Here is a 20,551-nt window from a genome sequence, read left to right as displayed (position 1 = left end):
CTGTGTGTGTCTCTCAATCTCTCTCAAATAAGTAAAATCTTTTAAAAAATAAAAAATAAAATTTCCCTTTTTAGAAATTCTTTCTTCTCTCCACCCTGATCGTCAAAACACAAATTTCTTTAATAACTTCTGAGCAGATAAAGTACTAGGAGGAAGTTATAAAATTGATTATATAAACTACATGATTAAGGTTATTTACAATAAAATTAGTTCATTTATTTGGTTATATCAAATCAATATTTACCAGACACTTAAATGCCAGTTCTGTTAGGATACAGGAATATCTAAAATTCAGTCTGTTTTAAGGAACTCATAGTTTAGAAGAAATGATGATACACTTAACTTTCCCAAGGATGCTATCAATTTTAATGGAGACACTTGTTCACAGATCACCCTGCAGTTGTTTTCACAATATGCCTAAAATATCTCAGAGGCTGCCATAGGCCATGAAGGACAGATTTCATCTTATGCCATGCCTCATCTTGAGTCAAACCAGCAACTCTGAATTACATAAAGGTCCCAGAATAAACTAGTTGATGCCCCTATGCCCTCGCAATATGCCCTCGCAAATGCTAATGTCTCTGTATAATGTCCCGCCCTTGTGCAATTCTTTTCATTCTTCAAATATCAACACTTTTGCAAAGGACTTGTTATTGTTACCCTTCTAATTGAGCTCCATTTTTTAGATAAATCTGCACTTTGTGTGTCTCACTATGTTCTCATTGTTTAAGTCTATCTCCTTTTTAAATCTGTGAGCACCTTCATGCATTGATTGGGAATTATTCAGCTCTCAGGCAGACCCATAAGTAAGGAACTCAACAGGAAAAATTACTGAAAACCGAATATTTCTCTGCTTTCTTAAATAGATGACAGAGAATAAATCTTTTTTAGTAGCTCAGATTTATCACCACAGATAATGAATAATTATTGTACAATGTTGTCATTTAATGTTTATCTTTGCTCACCCTCAAAAAAGTTGATCAAAGATTTTGGTTTTATTCTAGGCAGTCTCTGCTCTCAATTATTTTTATTTTTCTCCCCGCATGCCAGTCAGCCACCTCTCTCTAGTTCTTTCTGGCGCCGGTGTACCTGCTTTCAAAAGCCCACCTCTTTTCTTTCCCTTCCTTTCAAATGATCACATTGTAATTTCCAGGCTGGGAACTCAGACCCCTAAGCTTATTAGAATAAAGGAAAGTAAGGGACTCTGATAGACTCTCCTACAAATGGCTCAGGCTTAGCTCACAAACTTTGTAATAACTTGTTATTATTGTTTTTGAGCTTTTTATGCTTGCTTTATGTACATCTGGATCCTAAGTGGTTGTGGTACTTGGAACTCTAACTTCCATTTAAGTGTGATATGTTTCTGAATTTTTATAGCTATCCACCCACTTTATCTTATTTATTCATTTATTTAATAGGCTCCACATGCAGTGTGGATCCCAACGTGGGGCTTAAACCCACGACCCTGAGATCAAGATCTGAGCTTAAGACCTGAACAGAGATCAAGAGTCAGAAACCTAATCTACTGAGCCACCCAGGAGGCCACTTTTATTTCTTAAAATTTATTTATTTATTTTAGTAATCCCTATATCTAATGTGGGGCTAAAACTCATGATCCCAAGATCATGATTTGTGCACCCTTCTGACTGAGCTAGCTAGGTGCCTCCTTCCATCCCACTTTTTTTTTTTTTAAAAAGATTTTATTTATTTATTTATGAGAGACACACACAGAGCGAGAGTGAGAGCGAAAGAGAGAGAAAGAGAGAGAGAGGCAGAGATACAGGCAGAGGGAGAAGCAGGCTCCATGCAGGGGGCCCGATGTGAGACTTGATCCAGGAACTCCAGGATCACGCCCTGAGCTGAAAGCAGGGGCTTTAACTGCTGAGCCACCCAGGTACCCAGGTGTCCCAATCCCACTTTTTAAAATTAAAGTTGTTATTTATTTATTTAGAGAGAGAATGAGTGGAGGGAGAAGCAGAAGGACTGCGAGAAAATCTCTAGCAGACTCTGTACTGAGCACAGAGCCTGATGAGGGACTCAGTTGTACAATCCTGAGATCATGACTTGAGCTGAAACCAAAAGCCACCCAGGCGCCCCTCCATCACACTTTTAAATCTCATTCTGGTACAAGTGTTCTCTAAGTGTCATGTTTAACATACATTTCTTTGAAATTTATATATTAACATCTGTTTCTTTTATAAAATAAAAAAAATGATGTAGGGAGATTTTTCTTTTCTTTTTTTTTTTTTTAAGGGAGATTTTTCAAATAGAATTTCACACATAACTTAAAGTTTCTCTTATTTGTGTTTTGGACATTTAAGGATATTTTAGAACCTACTTTCATCCTTTTGGATGTAATATTGCAATGATAATAAATAACATGTAAGGATAATAGGCACCTTTATAAAAATCAAGCACTGTGCTAAGCACACAGATTACCTCATTTAATTTTTATAATCAAGGCAAATGTTACTATATATTATAGAAGGGACAACTAAGAAATTGAAATCTAAAAAAAAGAAATTGATATCTTCTATCAGCTAGTTAAGCACAGGAGACAGAATCTATATATTAATCAATCTTGGAAACTCATTTTTAAAAAATATTTTCAACTCTCTAGTTATGGTTTGCCCATTATTCCAGTAATATTTGGGAGGGTACCTTTATCATTAGTATATTATTCATATACCTACCATTCACCCTTAAGCAGTCAGTCACCCACTTTCCCAACAACAGGCCAACCTCATCCCCAGGCAACCACTAATCTACTTTCTGTATCTATAAATTTGCTGCTTCTCGATATTTCATATAAATGGAATCATATAATACATGGTATTTTGTTTCTAGCTTCTTTCCCTTAATATAATGTTTAGGTTTTCAAAGTTCATCTCTGTTGTAGTATTTATCAGTACTTCATTCCTTTTTATGCTGAAAATATTCCATTGTATGGATATACCACACTTTATTTATGCTTTTACCATTCGATGGACATTTGGATTGTTTCCACTTTTTGGTTACTATGAACAATGGTGCTACAGCCCATTACATTTGTAAAAACATTTACAAATATTTGGGAGGATCAGTAGTAAAAAATTTGTAAGAGTGCTGAAACCTACATGTTACAATAGCTTTAGTAGTAATTCCATACTCATTAAAGAAGATTTAACTAAAATTCCTTGGATCTTGAACACTCAATAATTTTATATTTTACATTTTTCAGGTATTTAGCCTAAGATCTAAGTCCTGTAGCAGAAGAAACATTAAATCATCAGAACTGTAAGTTATACATTGCAGGTAGAAAGTGCACTGAAAATTGTAATCCATTTTAACCTTATATCTTTTTATTTTTTAACTTCGCTTACTCTGCAGTTTGGAGAACACTTTTTTTAAAAAAAATATTTTATTTATTTATTTATTCATGAGAGACACAGAGAGAGAGAGGGAGAGACACAGGCAGGGGGAGAAGCAGGCTCCACGCAGGGAGCCTGATGTGAGACTTGATCCCAGGCCTCCGGGATCATGACCTGAGCCCAAGGCAGACACTCAACCACTGAGCCACCCAGGGTTCCCTCAATTTTACATGATCCCTCTTTGAAGATGCTTTCCAATGGACCACGTGATAAAAATTCTAAGAACAAACAAAAACAATCTGAAAATTCTGGAGTGTACTGAGGAAATACTTTCATTTCTATATATATATATATATTTTGTTGTTGTTGTTGTTGTCTATTTCTGGCAGGGAATGGACAGTTTCTAAAGCCTTGTCGTTGGTTAATGCACTATAAAATTAATCTTGCTTCCCCTTTATGATAAAGGCGATCTTAAAGGGGGATTTAAGAAAATCTTAGATGACCATTTTAACATGCTTGAAAGCTGATGCAAACATCCTCTGACCACTCTTTTGGGTGAAAACAGGATTCCTTTTTTGTTTGTTTGTTTGTTTTTTTGTTCCATTCACGGTGGTGTGTGTGTGTGGGGGGGGGGGAGCTTCGAGTAAACAATCTGGTAACTAATTTGCAATTGGCTTACCCGCTAGCGAACAAATGGAAAGGACTCTGGTGCTAACGGCGAAGAAAATAACATACAGAAATACATAAATCCAGAAATCGTTCTTAAAAAAAAAAAAAAATCCCGTATTTGGCGAGAGACAGCTCAATTTACAACCGAGAAACTGAAAACCAAGAAAGGGATCGTTCGCCAGGTGGGACTCGCGCTAGCGAAACTTGTGGGCGCCGCGCGGCTTCCGTGGTCGTCACCATGGAAACCGCAGCCTCGACACGGCCCCTGCGGGCAGCGGCGAGAGCGCCTGGAGGGGCCGGAGTTCTCAGGACGCCGTCTGCGCCTGCGCCGGGCCGCCGCCCCCCGAGCTAGAGAGGCCCGGATGGAGGAGGCGGGGCGCGCCGTTGCTATGGCAGCGGGTCCTCGCCGCCGTGGGAGCAGGTGCTGGGGTCTCCCCCGCCTCGCTGTCAGAGCTTAGAAAGAGGAGGAGAGAACTCCCCCGGCCGTCTCTGTGACCCCAGCCGCTGCATCTTACACAGGCAGGAGGGGCTACAGGGGGGAGAAGGGAAGGTGGTGCGGAGATATTTATGGTGGGAGAGGGTACCGGGGTGCAGCGTCTGGGACAGCTGGGAGGATCGATGGTTAGAGGAGAGGGAAGAGCCTTCCTGCTGGCGCCTGATGGTGCCACGTCCGGGTTCCCCGGAGCCCGGGGGCGGGGGGAGTCTGCCAATACCTTGGTTGGCTCTGTACGAGGGCAAACCCCTCCACGTGGAGCTTCGTCTCTCATTTTTATACCCTTTTCTGTCCCCTCTCAAAGTTCTCATTCCTGGTTGAAAAAAGCCCCCCCCCCCTTAAATGGTAGCTTCCATGAAGAGGCTTCGTTTAGTTGATGGTACCTGGGACCCTGGATACAAATTCATCCCCTAATGTGCGTAACGTATGATTTATTGTCATACTTTGTGATGGAGTATGGTTTTCAAAATGTTTTTCCTCTCGGGACTTCGGTTTGGAAGGATGCAGCAAGAATGGGCAAGATGGGTCTCATGATGCTATTAGGAGTTAGCTTTTGCTTAAATACTTTGTATTAAAACAGATTCTCCTTGACTTTTTTTTTTTTTTTCAACTCTCTTAGATTTAAACAAGCCTATGTTTAAAAGGCTATGAGGTAAGACTGGAGTCAGTGAATTAGATTAAACTATTTTCAAATGTCTGAATCTGAAAGAAAGTTGTCAAAAGTGTATACATACACAGACTTGGCACTTGGCTCAGACTCCCTAAAAGATCTGCAGTTAGAAACCCGCATGGGATTTAGCAGACACCCAGGAGGAAGAAATTAATTTCGTAAAACAGTTAACCTATTAAGAGGGTGGTTCTGAGCTAGGCCACTTACATAGATTTTTACTGATGATAAACATTGAAATTTAAATACGTTTAACTCACACGGAATAAGTGTTAGGTGACTCGTTTTCTGTAGGATATATTTTTGTTCTAACGTGATGACTGTGTACCATATGGCAAGTACCCTGGGGATAATGATTAAAAGAACTGAAGGGGATTGGATATCCTGTGACGCATTTGAAAAAGGCTTAAGGGACTTGGTAACAAGAGTTTATGATTTATGTTCTTTGTTTACTTGGCAACCAACCATGAGGTTTTTGAAGGTACAGGAGAAGGCAATACAAATTTAATGTATCTTCATTTACTCTCAAAGTCACTTCAACTGTGACTTTTTATCTTTTTAATTGTGGTATAATAGCACGATTTAATGACACCTAATATGTTTAATTTGTAGTCATTTTGTTTGTATTTATTATGCTGATTCTGCCTTTTTAGTTTTAAATTTGAGTTTTCACATGGGTGAGATCCTTTGTAAGTAATAAGGCGTAACTAACAAAAGCCCTCAGCAAGTATTTATTTAAGAATTCAAAAGTATGTTTATTATAAAATTAAAAGAGCACTGAAGAGTTCCATAGAAATCTTACTCTAACAATTCATTATGTAATCTAAACATCTTAAAATTATAAATTCCAAGATCCCTGGTCTGAAAAGAAAGCCAATTATCCTAAGACACTTGTGACTTTGAAAAACAGTATTATTTATGTAAGTATTTTGGATGACAAGTTTTAGTTTGTTCTACATTATCCATGGTGCCCTTACTTTTAGTTAGTAGATAGTTAGACATAATTGTTGATGTGACTTAGCCTATCTTGCAGCTAGGCAGGCGTAAATAAACTCACTTTGAAGTATTGATTGGTTTCTCTAGGTTACCTCAAAGTATTATTGCTCTCAACCTTTGCAAATTATTGAAACCTTATTTTGAGTTCTTTAAGAAAGTCCAGTTTTTATTCTTAGTTTAAAAAGAAATAAATATCTAGAAGGAATTATAGTCCAACTAATACATTGGAAATAGTTATAATTATTTGGTTGGATAATTAGGTTGAAAGATTAACATTCATGTACATAGAACTAACTTTATCTTGGGAGGGGGAAGGGAACCAATACCAAGCATTATTCTGAGAAAAGATGACATCTAAGTGAACCAAACAAGAATTTTTTAAGTCTTGGATTTAATTATTAAGTCACTGATCATTTATTTTAGATTAAGCTTATCATACTACTATGCATTTCCTTTTAAATCCTCTTGCTTTTTATGAGTTATTTGCTCATTTGCATCTCATAAAAAGTTTAAAATATTAGGAGTCATCTAGCTCAACAGTTTTGCTCTAAGGCTCTTTGTTGTTGGCAAAGAATGCAACACTTCAAACAGAAAACTCACTTTATTTCATGACAAGTTTGAAATGTAAATTCTGTTTTATTTTTTATTTTTAAAAAAGACTTTATTCATTTATTTGAGAGAGAGAGAGAGAGAGAGAGAGAAAGCAAGCATGAACACGGGGAGAGGCAGAGGGAAAGGGAGGAGCCGACTCAAGGAGCCTGACTCTGGGATTTATCCCAGGACCTTGAGATCAAAACCTAAGAGCTTAAGGCAGATGCCTAACTGGCTGAGCCACCAAGGCACCCTGTAAATTCTGTTTTAATTTGCCAAAATCTGGGATCCCTGGGTGGCTCAGCGGTTCAGCGCCTGCCTTTGGCCCAGGGTGTGATCCTGGAGTCCTGGGATCAAGTCCTGTGTCAGGCTCCTTGCATGGAGCCTGCTTCTCTCCCTCTGCCTGTCTCTGCCTCTCTCTCTCTCTCTCTGCCTCTCTCTCTCTCTCTGCCTCTCTCTCTCTCTCTGTATCATGAATAAGTAAATAAAATCTTTTAAAAAATAAATAAATTGCCAAAATTTGTCCCTGAGTTTCCAGCCCTTAACACTAGTTTTACTATTTGAAGGTATTTAAGTCCAGTCCTCCTTTACTGAGCAGCCATTTAAATAATATAAAGCAGTTGTCATGACTCTTGTGTTTTCTCTTCTTTCAGATAATAGCCCCAGGATTTTCAGGTATTCCTCAGAGTTTGGTTCCCAGGCATTTTACTGTCATTGCCTCCCTTCTTCCCTCCTTTCTCTTTTATCCCCCTTTCTCCTGGTTTGCTAGCCTCTGACTGTGTTCTAGCTTGGCTTTTATCTTTAAACTGTAGTGATTTAAACTTGATATGGTGCTTCCCACTTTCTAGATGTCTCACCCATAGTCTTAGCTTGGAGTTTATTTACACTTTGGGTGTCCCAGTCATTCTTTTAATTCATTTAAACTTATAGTTCACTAAAACCCATTAAAATGGTTTTCATATGCAGTATTGAAAAACCTCATCTCTTCCCTTCGCTAATGTTTGCGTAGCTAGTGGAAAGATATTGCCCCACATCCTTTGACTATTATTTTTTTTAAAGATTTTATTTATTTATTCATGAGAAACAGAGAGAGGAGAGAGAGAGAGGCAGAGACACAGGCAGAGGGAGAAGCAGGCTCCATGCAGGGAGCCCGACATGGGACTCGATCCCAGGTCTCCAGGATCACGCCCTGGGCTGAAGGCGGTGCTAAACCGCTGAGCCACCCAGGCTGCCCACTTTCACTATTATTTGATGGCAAACAGTACAAGGAAAATAATGTATATCTCCCTACAGTAAAATTGGCACCAGGTTAGGTAGTGTAGTTAGAGGTTTGCCGATAGTACAGTGAAGCCAAAGGTTAAAATAGAATTTGTGGATAATTTATTAATTCAGACAAGTATCTCTCATTTTATATCTTAAAAAAAATGTATTCTTGACATTAGTACTTTCTGCCTCTAAGAAGGGTTTTAGGCAACTTATTTCTGTTGTGGGAGCAAGAGAAGGCTCCTAGGCATAGAAACAGGTATACAAATAGGGACCCTGAAGATGAGATTTCTATAGTTCCTTTGAGACTGAATATAAGATTCTATGTACATTTAGAAATCATTTATCTTTTTGTTTTTGTTTAATAGTGGAAAATGTACAGATTATTGCTATGTATTTCTACCTTTGGCTGCTTTATGACAATTAGATCTACATAAATAATTTTCCCTCAACCTTTTTTTTTTTGTGAACAAATAATCTGACATTAGATTGACCCCTTATCACTTCTTCCAGATTCTTCTTCAGGAACACATTTTGTTCAGGCCATTCTGGACAATTCCATGCACTTTCATGATTGTTTGCTCTTTCTCATGTTGTTCTCTTTGTCTGAAATAGTTAATAAACTCTTATACTCAGTATTCAAAGCCCATCTCAGCTTTCCTTGGTATTTCCAACTTTAGACTGAGTTGATTGCTTTTTTTATTCTTCCTCTATGGTTCTTTATATATATCTTTATTCCATTTATATACATTTTGAATTTGTTCATATCTCTATTTTAAACTTATGGGTTTTGTTTATTCTGTACCATACTGGAAATACCTCAAGAGCATGGGTCTACTTTATAATCTGTATGAGAATGTATATAGGAATACTGTAGGGGCTTAACAAATGTTTGTCAAAATTGTAATACACACATACACACACTTAATGCTCATATAGGCATACAAACACATTAAAGGTAGATATTTATTTGCTTCTTTTGTTTGAAAAATTATATACAAAACAATTAGCAGGACTAGGAACTGACCTCAATTTATAAATAACTTTAGCATTGTTCTCTTAAAAATGACTGAATTTATACACCATTTTCATAAGCATGTATTAACTTTCATCTGACATCCGTATTTATTTGTCACTGTTTCCAGATAGTATTAGGCATCACATTTGGGTTTTTTAGTGAAAAATACCTCATTTAGAGTTGAAAAGTTTGACTTTTGTGGAAATTAGCATCTACCATATTTGAGAATCAACTTTACTTAGTTGAAAAGCTCTCAGATCACAAATTGTAATTATGCCATGTAAACTACTAGAAGGATTGAAAAATAGGATGGGAAATGATATTCAGGTTTCCTCCACTATTTGAAAGTTTGCTTCACACCACTTCTCTTTTACAAAAGACCTGCATTGGTACCTGTTTTTGCTTACTGAAAGAAATCTGAAGAGGGCTCTTGCTTTTATGAAACAGTAATTGCTTCTTTGTTTTATGGCATGTTAGCTTTTACAAGGTGTCATAGGAATGCTCTACTTTCAGAGAGCAGAGGAACCTGTATTTGTTTTTATCTGAGCATAAGAAAATGTGAATGAGTATGACTTAAAAGTTGAGTCATCTGCTCTGACCTGGGCAAGGCGTTTCAGCAACAGGCAGGGGATATGGAAAATCCTGCTCTAAGCCTCAGATAGTCTTCTTATCTACCTTTTTTAGTCTCCTTGGAAATGAGAGTTTCAGAAATTGGGTGGTGGGGGTGTGGGGATGGTGTTTAAGGGCAGTACATCTAGAAAGTGTCTGGCTATTTAGGTCTCTTTTAGGGTATACAGATGTATGTTTTTTTGAAATATTACATGCTTTGTGTTTCTTGTGTTGATTAGCTTATTTTTCATTCTTCTCACTCTCCCTGAGGTTGACATAACATATACCTTATCTTTTTGTATCTTATAGTGTTATTCTTTAACAAACGGAAAATGGATGAAAATAAAGATATGGACTCAAAAGAAAGTGGAGAATATGAAGACGACTTTGAAAAGGACTTAGAATGGCTAATTAATGAAAAAGAAAAAAGTGGTGCCAGTATAATAGAGGTATATGTAAATTGGCAACAGCATTTATAGTAATTACATTAACAAAGTGCTTTGTAAATCTTGAAGAGTTTTGCATATGCTACTGAAACCTCAGAAAGTTCTTTTGATATACATAGAACAAGTGCCATTATTTCCACCTTAGAGATGAGAAAATTGAAGCATAAAGAATATATATGTTGTGTCCTAAGGTGAGGGCTAATTAGTGAGAGAACAGGGATTGATTTAGCCTTAATAAAGTTTAAATTATAATTAAGAGTTAAAATTTATATAATATAAATAAGTATGATTTATTGCACTAAAATATGAATAAGTGCAGTTAATTTCTACTTTATATAAACTTGGGTGAAATGGGCTTATACCTTTAATATAAATGAAAAGGGGTTATACTTTTAATATAATGAGGTTATACTTTTAATATAAATAAAAATAAAGCAGATTCTCAAAAGACATGGTCTTTCAGCTAATATTTGAAACCTTAAGACTGATTTAACTCTTCAGAGGAATTAATATAGAGAAAAATATACAGTCAAAACTGAGCCATAGGAATGCCTGTAGGAAAAAGTAGATCCATTAAATATGATCATATACTATCTATCAAACCCTTAGAATGGAAATCCATTCCTGGATCACAGACAGTTCTTCCTCTCTCTCTCTCTAGATAGATAGATAGATAGATAGATAGATAGATAGATAATAGAGTATGTGTATCTATATATAATTAATGTGTACGTATATATGTATGTATATATATTCATATGTATGTATATGCATATGTACGTATGTATGAAATTAGAGTCAATAAACAGGGAAGTAATGAAGAAAAGATGTTAAGACTTGTATAAGAATAGGTGACTTTGGAAGGACCAAGAGCTCAGTAATTACAATAGAAGTCAGACTGAAGAATGTTAAGGAAAAGAATAGAAGAGAAAGAAGGCAGCAAATCTTTTTTTTTTTTTAAGATTTTATTTATTTATTCATGAGAGACACAGAGAGAGAGAGAGAGAGGCAGAGACACAGGCACAGGCAGAAGCAGGCTCTGTGCAGGGAGCCTGATGTGGGACTTGATCCCAGGACTCCAGGATCACGCCCTGGGCCGAAGGCAGACACTAAACTGCCAAGCCACCCAGGGATCCCCGAAGGCAGCAAATCTTACATCACAAACTTCTCTTTGTTCCATTTTGCTTTCTTATGCAATGGAGAGGACAAATGGGATTATATTTGAAAAAGGCAACAAAGTAAAAAGTCAAGATTTTTCTAAGATGGACTTTAAATAGAAATTTTATGCATCTTTGACAAAAAAATAATCAGAATGAGACAGGCAGAGATACCCAGAGTTCAACCAAAGTCTCATGACTGGAGGGGTGTGAGATCTAGAGCACAGAATGCTAGAATTAGACAGGTGAAAATCAGGATTCATTGTATCATTTCTTAATTAATTCAGAAAATATTATATACACCTGCCACGTATCAGAGGCTGTTCTCAGTGCTAGGGTTAAAGCATTGGTCAAAACAGAGTGCTCTTATCAATCTATTAATCTTATTCATTCCAGTGGATGATTATAAGAACATCTTCCTTCGAGGCTAGCAGGAAAACAGACGACAAAGATAGAGACAGAGATGAATGCTGGGGAAAATTTCATTGTAAAAAGTCATAATTTCATTGCAGTGGGTTTTTAAATTTTTATTCTTCTGGCTTTTTTTGCAATGGGTTTTATAAAGAAGTGAAAATCAAAGAATATTTAGGAAACAGATATTGTTGGAATGAGCCACAGAATCAAATATGGTTTAAAAAAACAATTACAAAGCAGAGATCTTAGTTTATTAGATCTTAATTATTTGTTAGACATTTTAATGGGCCAAGTTTATTTGCTTAGCAGACATATAGCAATGCTGTGTAGGTCAGGAAGAGGTGGCTGTTGGAAAAGATGACCTTAGAGCAAGTTAAAGAGGAAGAGAATTTTAAGGGGCTGAAGAGAGCAGCAAGTAGTAGCTCCCATAGAATTGTTTTAGGAAGGAGTGAGATTCTGAGACAAAAAAATATTGCAGGAGAAAAGTGTTTGCTTTGTTGGTGAGTATATATGTATTTGGGAGAGACATTAGGTAGGAAGTCTTTAATTAGAAACAGCAGACATTGAGCAGTGTTTTGTGATGTGATAATACTGGTCTATGGCTCATGTGCAATTGTGCTTTTTAAATATAAAACCAAGTTATATGATGGTGTTTGGCATACATTATTGGGGCCTCTGAGGATAGTTGAGGAAGGAAAATGTAATCAAGAGATTAAAAATTGACCTGGAATTTGGATATAGATCCTGTAGAAAATAGCAGCAATAATAATCTGAAAAGATAAAAAAAATAATCTGAAAAGATTATAACAACCTCAGAACAATTAGAACTTGACCAAAGACTAATGTTGATCCTGGAGAGAAAGATCTCTCTGTATTTTTGAAAAATACAAATATTATAAGGAAAAAACATTAAAAAAATTTTCTTCTGAAAATTTAAAGGGAGGAAAATTTTATAGAGGAGGAATATTAAAATAATGATGTTCTATCTGTAGTTATTCTTTCATTCATTAGCAAGAAAATTTTAAAAATATTAATATAGTACTTAGCATCAAATTCAGATTCAGGGTTAAATTTTTCCCAAATGCTGTTGTCAAATGTATTTCCCTTGGAGTGCTCACAAATATGAATTGGAATACTAGAACCAAAATATAAATAAGAGGCATGTACATTTTCCCATTCATAAAATATATTGCATGAATATGAAATTCATTTTGTATTATCTACATATACGTGGACAAAAAGTCTCAATTTTTACTGAAAAAGAGAACTTCGTATCTGTTTCTTAGATGGCTTGTGAGAATGAAGAGAATATTAACCAAGAATTAAAAGACAATGAAACAGAAATAGAAGACACCGAACAACATTCTGATCCTGACAAATCTTTGAAGGATGAGCTTTCATCAAGAAGAAATGACTTCATTTCTGTACCAAGTATTCAACCTTTGGATCCCATATCAGATTCAGATAGTGAAAACTCTTTCCAGGAATCCAAAGTGGAAAACCAGAGAGACCTGGAAGAGGAAGAGGATGAGGAATTAAGGAGATATATTATGGAGAAAATTATTCAAGCCAATAAGATTCTACAAAATCAAGAACCTGTGAATGATAAAAGGGAGCGAAAACTTAAGTTCAAAGACAAACTAGTTGATCTGGAAGTTCCTCCACTGGAAGACACTGATACTCACAAAAATTATCTTGAAAATGAAAGTAGTATGTCAGGAAAACTGTCACAGTTATGTATTTCCAATGAATTTGGACAAGAAAATGTACTCCTGTCACTGACTGATGGAAATTGTGAAGAAAACAGGGATAGGAAAATACTAGTAGAAAGAGATGGAAAGTTTGAACTTCTGAATTTACAAGACATTGAGAGTCAGGGGTTTTTGCCTCCCATTAATGCTAATAGCACAGAAAATGAACCTCACCAGTTGTCACCCAGATCTTCTAACTCAAATGTTAATAGTGTCAAGAAAGAAGAGCCTGTAGCAAAGATTCATGCTATTGCTCACTCATCAATAGAAGAACCACTGGCTTTTATCCCTCAGCCACCACCCAACCCCAAGACTCGTCCAAGCTCTGCTGCCAACTCAGATCGAAGTAAGGGGAATGGGAAATCTAATCACAGGATACAGTCTGCAAATATATCTCCAGTGACCTCAACATACTGTCTTTCCCCTCGACAGAAAGAACTGCAAAAACGGCTAGAACAAAAAAGAGAAAAGCTAAAGAGAGAGGTAAGAACATAAGCATTCATCATATTAAAAGCAAAATATATTTTCATGTTTTATAAATACAGTAGGAATTGGAATAGTTCCTCAAACTGTTAGACATATTTGCTTGCTTGTTTTTCTATTGTTAGATTAAATGGTAAAATAGTAAAATTTTTTATGGGATAAACACCATGATTATCTTTATCCTTTCTTTCTTTTTTTTTTAAGATTTTATTTATTTATTCATGAGAGACACACACAGAGAGAGAGGCAGAGACACAGGCAGAGGGAGAAGCAGGCTCCATGCAGAGAGCCCGATGCAGGACTTGATCCCCGGTCTCTAGGATCATGCCCTGGGCTGAAGGCAGCACTAAACCACTGAGCCACCTGGGCTGCCCTCTTCATCCTTTTTTATAAGGATCACAAAGCATAGTAATGAATGACTTTTGTTAGAGGTAGAAATCTCAGTGAGGACATCATTTAATATTTTCATTTATTTTTATTTATTTTTGTTTTTTTTTAATTTTTTTAATATTTTCATATTAAACATGAGGCTGAGAGAAGTGACTGCTGAAAGTAATTTTTTTTAAAGATTTTATTCATCTATTTGAAAGAGAGAAAGCATGTGAGAAAGAGAACATGAACAGGGGGAGAGGCAAAAGGAAAAACAGGCTTCCCACTGAGCAGGCAGCCAGCCCAATGTGGGGCTTGATCCCAGAACCTGGGATCATGACCTAAGCCCAAGGCAAATACTTAACTGACTAGACCACCCAGATGCCCCTGAAAGTAATCTCGATGTCAGAAGGTGAAAATCAGATGTCAGGTGGAAAAATGAAGGCACAAATTCGTTGGGGTTTGAGAGGTGACAGATTTGGATTAAAATTCTCTGATTTATGTGCATATATGTTTTCATATACGTTCTATGCCTACAATTCCTTGATTTCAGTTTTAGATTAAGAATAGAGCTTAGGGATGCTTGGGTGGCTCTGTGGTTTAGCATCTGCCTTGGGCTCAGGGCATGATCCCAGAGTCCCGGGATCAAATCCTACATCAGGTTCCCTGTGGGGAGCCTGGTTTTCCCTCTGCTTGCATCTCTGCCTGTCTCTCTGTCTGCCGAATGAATGAATGAGTGAATGAATGAATAAATGAATGAATGAATGAATAAATACATAAATAAATAATTTTGTCTCTCATGAATGAATGAATAAATAAATAAAAGAATAGATAGAGCCTAATAACCTTAAAGTATTTATAAAATGCCATATGGAATCCCAGATGATGATAATGATGGTTTTATTCTGTCGATCAAGAAGAGGCTGTGAAGCAACCAAAGCATTTATTTGGGGTCTTACAGATTGCAGTCCAGGAGACACATTGTCAACCTAAATCAAAAGTGTGCTGTAATTAACGAGCAGGGAGTACAGACCTATAAAGGCAAAACCCACAAAGTTACACAACTTGTTTTGAAAGAATTACCATTGCTGATGGCAGAGTTTAAACTGACCATCTCATACACATTGGATATGTAGCCAACAGGTGTTACATTATTTCAGTCCAAAGTACTAAGTGGGTAGTGGTGGTGGTGGTGGGATATTGCAATTGACAAGTTGCAACTGACAAAAATCAAAAATTCATGATGGGCTAATTATTGAAACAGGAGATTTGAAATAGGAGACCTACATAGGCCCCACTTCCTCAATATTCTTTCAACTTTTTCTTTCAATTCTTTCTATTTTGAGTGACTCTTACCAATTCTTACTTTGTTTTGAATCTTCTTTCACATTTTCCCCTTCTCATCAAGATATTTCTGGTAAGAAAGCATCAATGACAAATTTTTATGATCATGAAATTCATTTCATTGTTAGAGTGGTTGGCAACCTGCAACTTGCTCTTGCCCTATCATGTCTCCTGGAGGGAGGAGTCTCATAGTGATTGAACGTATTTGATATGTTCAATAAGGATGCTAGGTGAAAGTCTACAGATGCATTTGAGTAACAAGGAGGTTTGAGGAAATAAGAACTAGAATCCAATTAGGTTTTCTTTCTTTTCACTCAAAGAGTAGATCTGATGAATGGTTTCAAGTCTTCGAAAGAACATTATCTAAGTTCTGACAGAATTTGAAACATTGGCCATGGAAAGTGTTAATAGTGTGATAATAATGAATATAGAACAAATTAAAACAATGATGAGTAAGATAATTTGTAGTCCAGATCTTAAAATGGTCCCAATTCTGCTCGGGAGCCAACTAAAAATATCTGAGGATCTGAAATCTAGCCAAAGGTTTTAGATAACAGGATTAGAGATTTAGCAAGCTTAAAAATCTTAGCAGTTTCCAAATTCCGCCTGATGGGAAGTACTTCTGCATGTAGAGCAAGAAGTATAAGTGATGGCACAGACTCCACTGTGGGTCACGAGTAAATAACCTAATGCTATGCTATTATTGTGGACAATATGAGATAAAGTATCCAAAGACTTGCCGTGGCTCTAATGGCTCAGGGAGTGGACCTGGCAGTTCTACTCATGGCCCAAGGAAGATTTCTGATCATGTACTCATTCCAAGCAGTACTTATTCCAAATCAGCAACTGAAGATCCTCCCAAATTGGGTTCCTTCACTAAGGTTTCTCTCTCCTGGGAGACCACAGCCTCGAGAACATCCACAACTATTATCTTTATATTCAGAGAGGTTAAGGATAGAAAAAGGGGAAGTTGGATATCCCAAAAGGATTACTCTGCCTTTCTCCAGATGTTCAGGCAGTCAGATGCCCAAAATTCTCCCTTGTAAGTGCAGACAAAAATGTATCCTTTAGTAGGAGTGCAAAGTGTCTCTGCTTAGATCTGCTTATTTATGAACTCATTTTTTGGTATAGAGGGCATTATGGAGAAAACCAGCAATCTATTTTATTTGAGCAGATAGGAGGGTGACTGTGTGTTTCAGATGTTAGCTGAAAGAATCTTTTGCAAGGGGGTCCTGCATCTAGAAGTGCCTATTGGAGAATACTTATTTGTCTGCAGGAGTCAAATATAGGAGGCTTATAGCTCTTGATAAGTTGTTGGACCATTAGAAATGTTTTTCCCCAGTATTTTGAGGTGGTTAAAGTGAAGCAAAGGGGATTTTTTCCTTTCCTGGGAGGCAAAACGATTTTAACTTGATAGATAAGGTCAGAGAGGGCAATTAGTTTGTAGTGAAACTGTAAATAAAGTGACCAGGAGTCTCCTGATCTTCCATAGGCTGACAATGATATATTCAATAGCCGGAAAGGTTACCAGATAAAGCTGGGTACAGGAGGATTTTCAAGAGTGCTGAGATGCCTACTACAAGAAGAATTATTCCAAATACTTCAGGAACATTAAGCATTAGTAGGAATCTCTTGTGAGGTTATACAAGCCTGGTCATGACTCTTGGGGAAGCTGTCTACTTCTACTTCGGGTACCATGTGCTTCTTGTCCAGAGTGTTGATTTTAAGTGGGTCTGGATATTTTTAGTTTGAGAGCTCCAGTGGGTAAGGATATCCAGTCAGGTGAAGATGTCTTTTTTTCCCCCTCAGTGAGAACTCAATGTTAATCCATGGGTTAATGCCTCTAAGTTTAGCAGCACAGGAGTTAATGATACCTGATATGGCCCTTTCCAATGAGTTTGGAAGGCATTCTTGTGAAGGTGACGTTTCTAGTAAATCTCCAGGTGGGAGATTATGATGTTGAAGATCTTTGTCTCCTACAAATGTGCTGGGAAAAGACAGCTCTATGAGACTGGTATTATTTCTAAGGACCTTGAGAAGATCTTTGAAATAGATTAGGAAATTTCCTTTCAGTAGGGAAGGCTTATACATTCCTTGGTCCTTCCTCATAAGTGTTCTGGTAATGATTTCAAAGGGAGACCATTAGTGTTCACCAAATGGAGTGGATCCTAGGTTAAATAATATCAAGGGAAGGGCTTTAGACCAAAGCTGACTGAAAGATTCAGTCAGTTTTGTGAATTGGGTCTTTACTCCCTTTGTTTGTTCTATAATAGTGGAGGATTGGGGACGATATGTGCAATGAAACTGTTATAATATTGGCCAGATGTGGCAAATGACCTATAATATTTGTCCTGTGAAATGGATCCCTCAGTCATTATGAAGTTCTGAGGGTTTTCCCCAGTATAGAATTATTTTCTCCAATAATATTTACCATAGACCTGAGGCCATAGCTCTATGACTAGGAAAAGTTTCTACACAGTGAGAAAACATACAAACCATTACTAAAACATATTTGTATCCTTAAAATGGTGGCAGCTGGACAAAATCCAACTGCCATATTCCAAAGGGCCCAGAGAGGTCATCAGAAGGTAAGGGTAACAGAGTAGCAGGGTTTAGAGAATGATAGTATGCACTTATGACATTTGAGGAGACAGCAAGAGGGTTTCATAAAAGGTTAATATGCTGGAAGAGAATGCTGATTATGATGAGTATGATGGTGAAGTTTGCAACAGGGATTGCTTATTTTTGTGACATATATTTTAAAACAGTGACTGATAACATTATATCAGGAAATAATTGGATTTCTAGGGATTTTACACAAGTTTTAGAACACCATATACTTCTACAGATATTACATAGAAGAAAGTTTAGTATTATTTATTACTTGACAGTGCTTCCCATGTGATTTAACATGTTGAATAAGCCTTATAGGCCCTATGGAATTTTGCAGATCAAAAAGACCTCATTTAGAAGTTGACTATGGGGAGTTTGTAAAAGATATCAAAAGGTTTGGACACTTGACCCAATAGGATCACAGAAAATTATAAAACAATACTTAATTATCTATTTAACTGATATAACTTTCAGGGACAAATATAGAAGTTTGCACACATAGCTGCAAAAGCCTTCGCTGTTCTTCAGAGAAGACCCAGCTTTCCTGAGTAATCAGAGACTTAATAATGACAAAACAGATCACACTGAAAGTAAAGAGATTTTTGTGTACAATCTCTTATTAAGAGCAGGTCAACAATCTAAGAAAATTTTGTCCTTTTAGAAGAGGAAAACCAAAATTTTGCACTGGTGTATTTTGATATCAAACTTGAACTTTATATAAATTCTTTGTAATCTTGGCCAGCTAGATTATACATTGATTACACTTGAATACACATAAAATTCCTTTTCCAAGATTTCTTTCCTATAAATCTTTTGCAACTTTCTGTGTCTATTTTAGTTTGTCTCTTGTTCTTTCTCTTTCTGAAATAGCCAGCTTCACTTTAGAACAAAATCACTTCATTTCCTTCAACAAAATTCATTTCCATTCCCCACTCCCCATACCTTCTTTTACCAAAAACACACATCCTTCTTTCCTTGCCTGCTTTTCATATACAGTCATTTTCATTCATCCTTGTTGAATTTTAGTAGTTTTATTTTAACAAATACTAATTGGAATTTTTAACCCTTAGAATTCTTAATTCATATTAAAAATTAAGAAATAAACAATTGTGGACTGGCAAGTTTATAAAAATGTTTCATCAGTTCATAATTTTTAGAAGTATATTACCCCTCAGAGTAATTTTAATTTTTTTGGCATAAGTTTGTTTATTAAATAGACCTAAATATTATATATTTTGGTCTCTCTGTAAAAAAATGTAACAGCCAAAACTAAATAAACATGTTTAGCAATCACTATCTCAATATGTTATATTACTTGGAAGTGCTCTAGATAGGCAGCGAACATCTGTTACCTAATTTAATTTAGCTTGAACTTTGATGTTATTTAAATTGCTTGCTTTTAGTAATTATACTTGAGTTCGAACATTTTTTAAAACATTTTATTTATTTATTCATGAGAGACACAGAGGGAGAGAGAGAGGCAGAGACACAGGCAGAGGGAGAAGCAGGCTCCATGCAGGGAGCTCGACATGGGACTCAATCCCGGGTCTCCAGGGTCAGGCCCTGGACCGAAGGTGGCGCTAAACCACTGAGCCACCCAGGCGGCCCCTTGAGTTAGAACATTAAGCAGCTAATCATCATCTTAAATTATTTCTTTTATTGACAAATTTTGAAAGAGATGGCTTGAGCTTTTATGATTAAGTAAATTCAGGTAGAAAAATTGCGTATCTCCATTATGTCTAATGCTGATAATTCTGAAGACATTTCTGTTTTTATTAAACTACCAAATGTAAACTAGCAATTTTTTAATTAAAATTATTTTTTTTGAGAGAGAGAAAGAGAGTAGGGGTAGGGGCAAAAGAAGAGGGAGAGAGAATGATAAACAGACTCCACCCCCCGGGGCTCACTATAATGACCCTGAGATCATGACCTGAATCAAAATTAAGAGTCAGACACTCAACTGACTGACTACCCAGGTTCTCCTTTTTACTAAAGTTTCTGTTTTTTTTTTTTTTTTAAGATTTATTTATTTGAGAGATAGAGAACAGAGGGAGTAGCAGTGGGAGAAGAATAGAGAGAATCCTTGATCAGAATCCTCGAATCTAGAGCTCAGAGCCCAGTGTGGGGCTTCATCCCAGGACCCTGACAGAGATCATGACCTGAACCAAAACCAAGAGCCCAATGCTGAACTGACTGCACCACCCAGCCATCCCTATGAAGGTTTTTTTTTCAAATTCCAGTTAGTTAACATACAGTGTATTATTAATATTAATTTCAGGTGTACAGTAGAGTGACTCAACATTTCCATACAACACCTA

At 36.6% G+C, this 20,551-nt stretch overlaps 1 protein-coding gene across 5 annotated transcripts in view; it reads left to right on the top strand.

Annotated features, from left to right (window-relative positions):
* The first annotated feature begins 4,359 nt into the window (after nucleotides 1–4,359).
* The window catches only part of CCDC181 (coiled-coil domain containing 181), a 36,690-nt gene continuing 20,498 nt past the window's right edge, over nucleotides 4,360–20,551 (top strand). For 3 of the 5 annotated variants that reach the window (XR_011996334.1, XM_072732949.1, XM_026003341.2), the window contains exons 1-3: nucleotides 4,370–4,538; nucleotides 9,966–10,105; nucleotides 12,960–13,907. Coding sequence is in view for 4 of the 5 variants with exons in the window: in XM_072732949.1 (XP_072589050.1) it covers nucleotides 9,989–10,105; nucleotides 12,960–13,907 (1,065 nt within the window). In the remaining variant the exon portion in view is untranslated. Of the gene's footprint in view, nucleotides 4,539–4,843; nucleotides 4,928–9,965; nucleotides 10,106–12,959; nucleotides 13,908–20,551 lie in introns of those variants that run through there. The other 2 variants (XM_026003339.2, XM_026003340.2) reach the window with 2 other exon arrangements.

The sequence above is a fragment of the Vulpes vulpes genome, chromosome 13, assembly GCF_048418805.1.
Source record: "Vulpes vulpes isolate BD-2025 chromosome 13, VulVul3, whole genome shotgun sequence".
NCBI lineage: Eukaryota > Metazoa > Chordata > Mammalia > Carnivora > Canidae > Vulpes > Vulpes vulpes.
The sequence above is the reverse complement of the archived record's forward strand: the minus strand, read 5'-3'. Positions and strand labels throughout refer to the sequence as shown.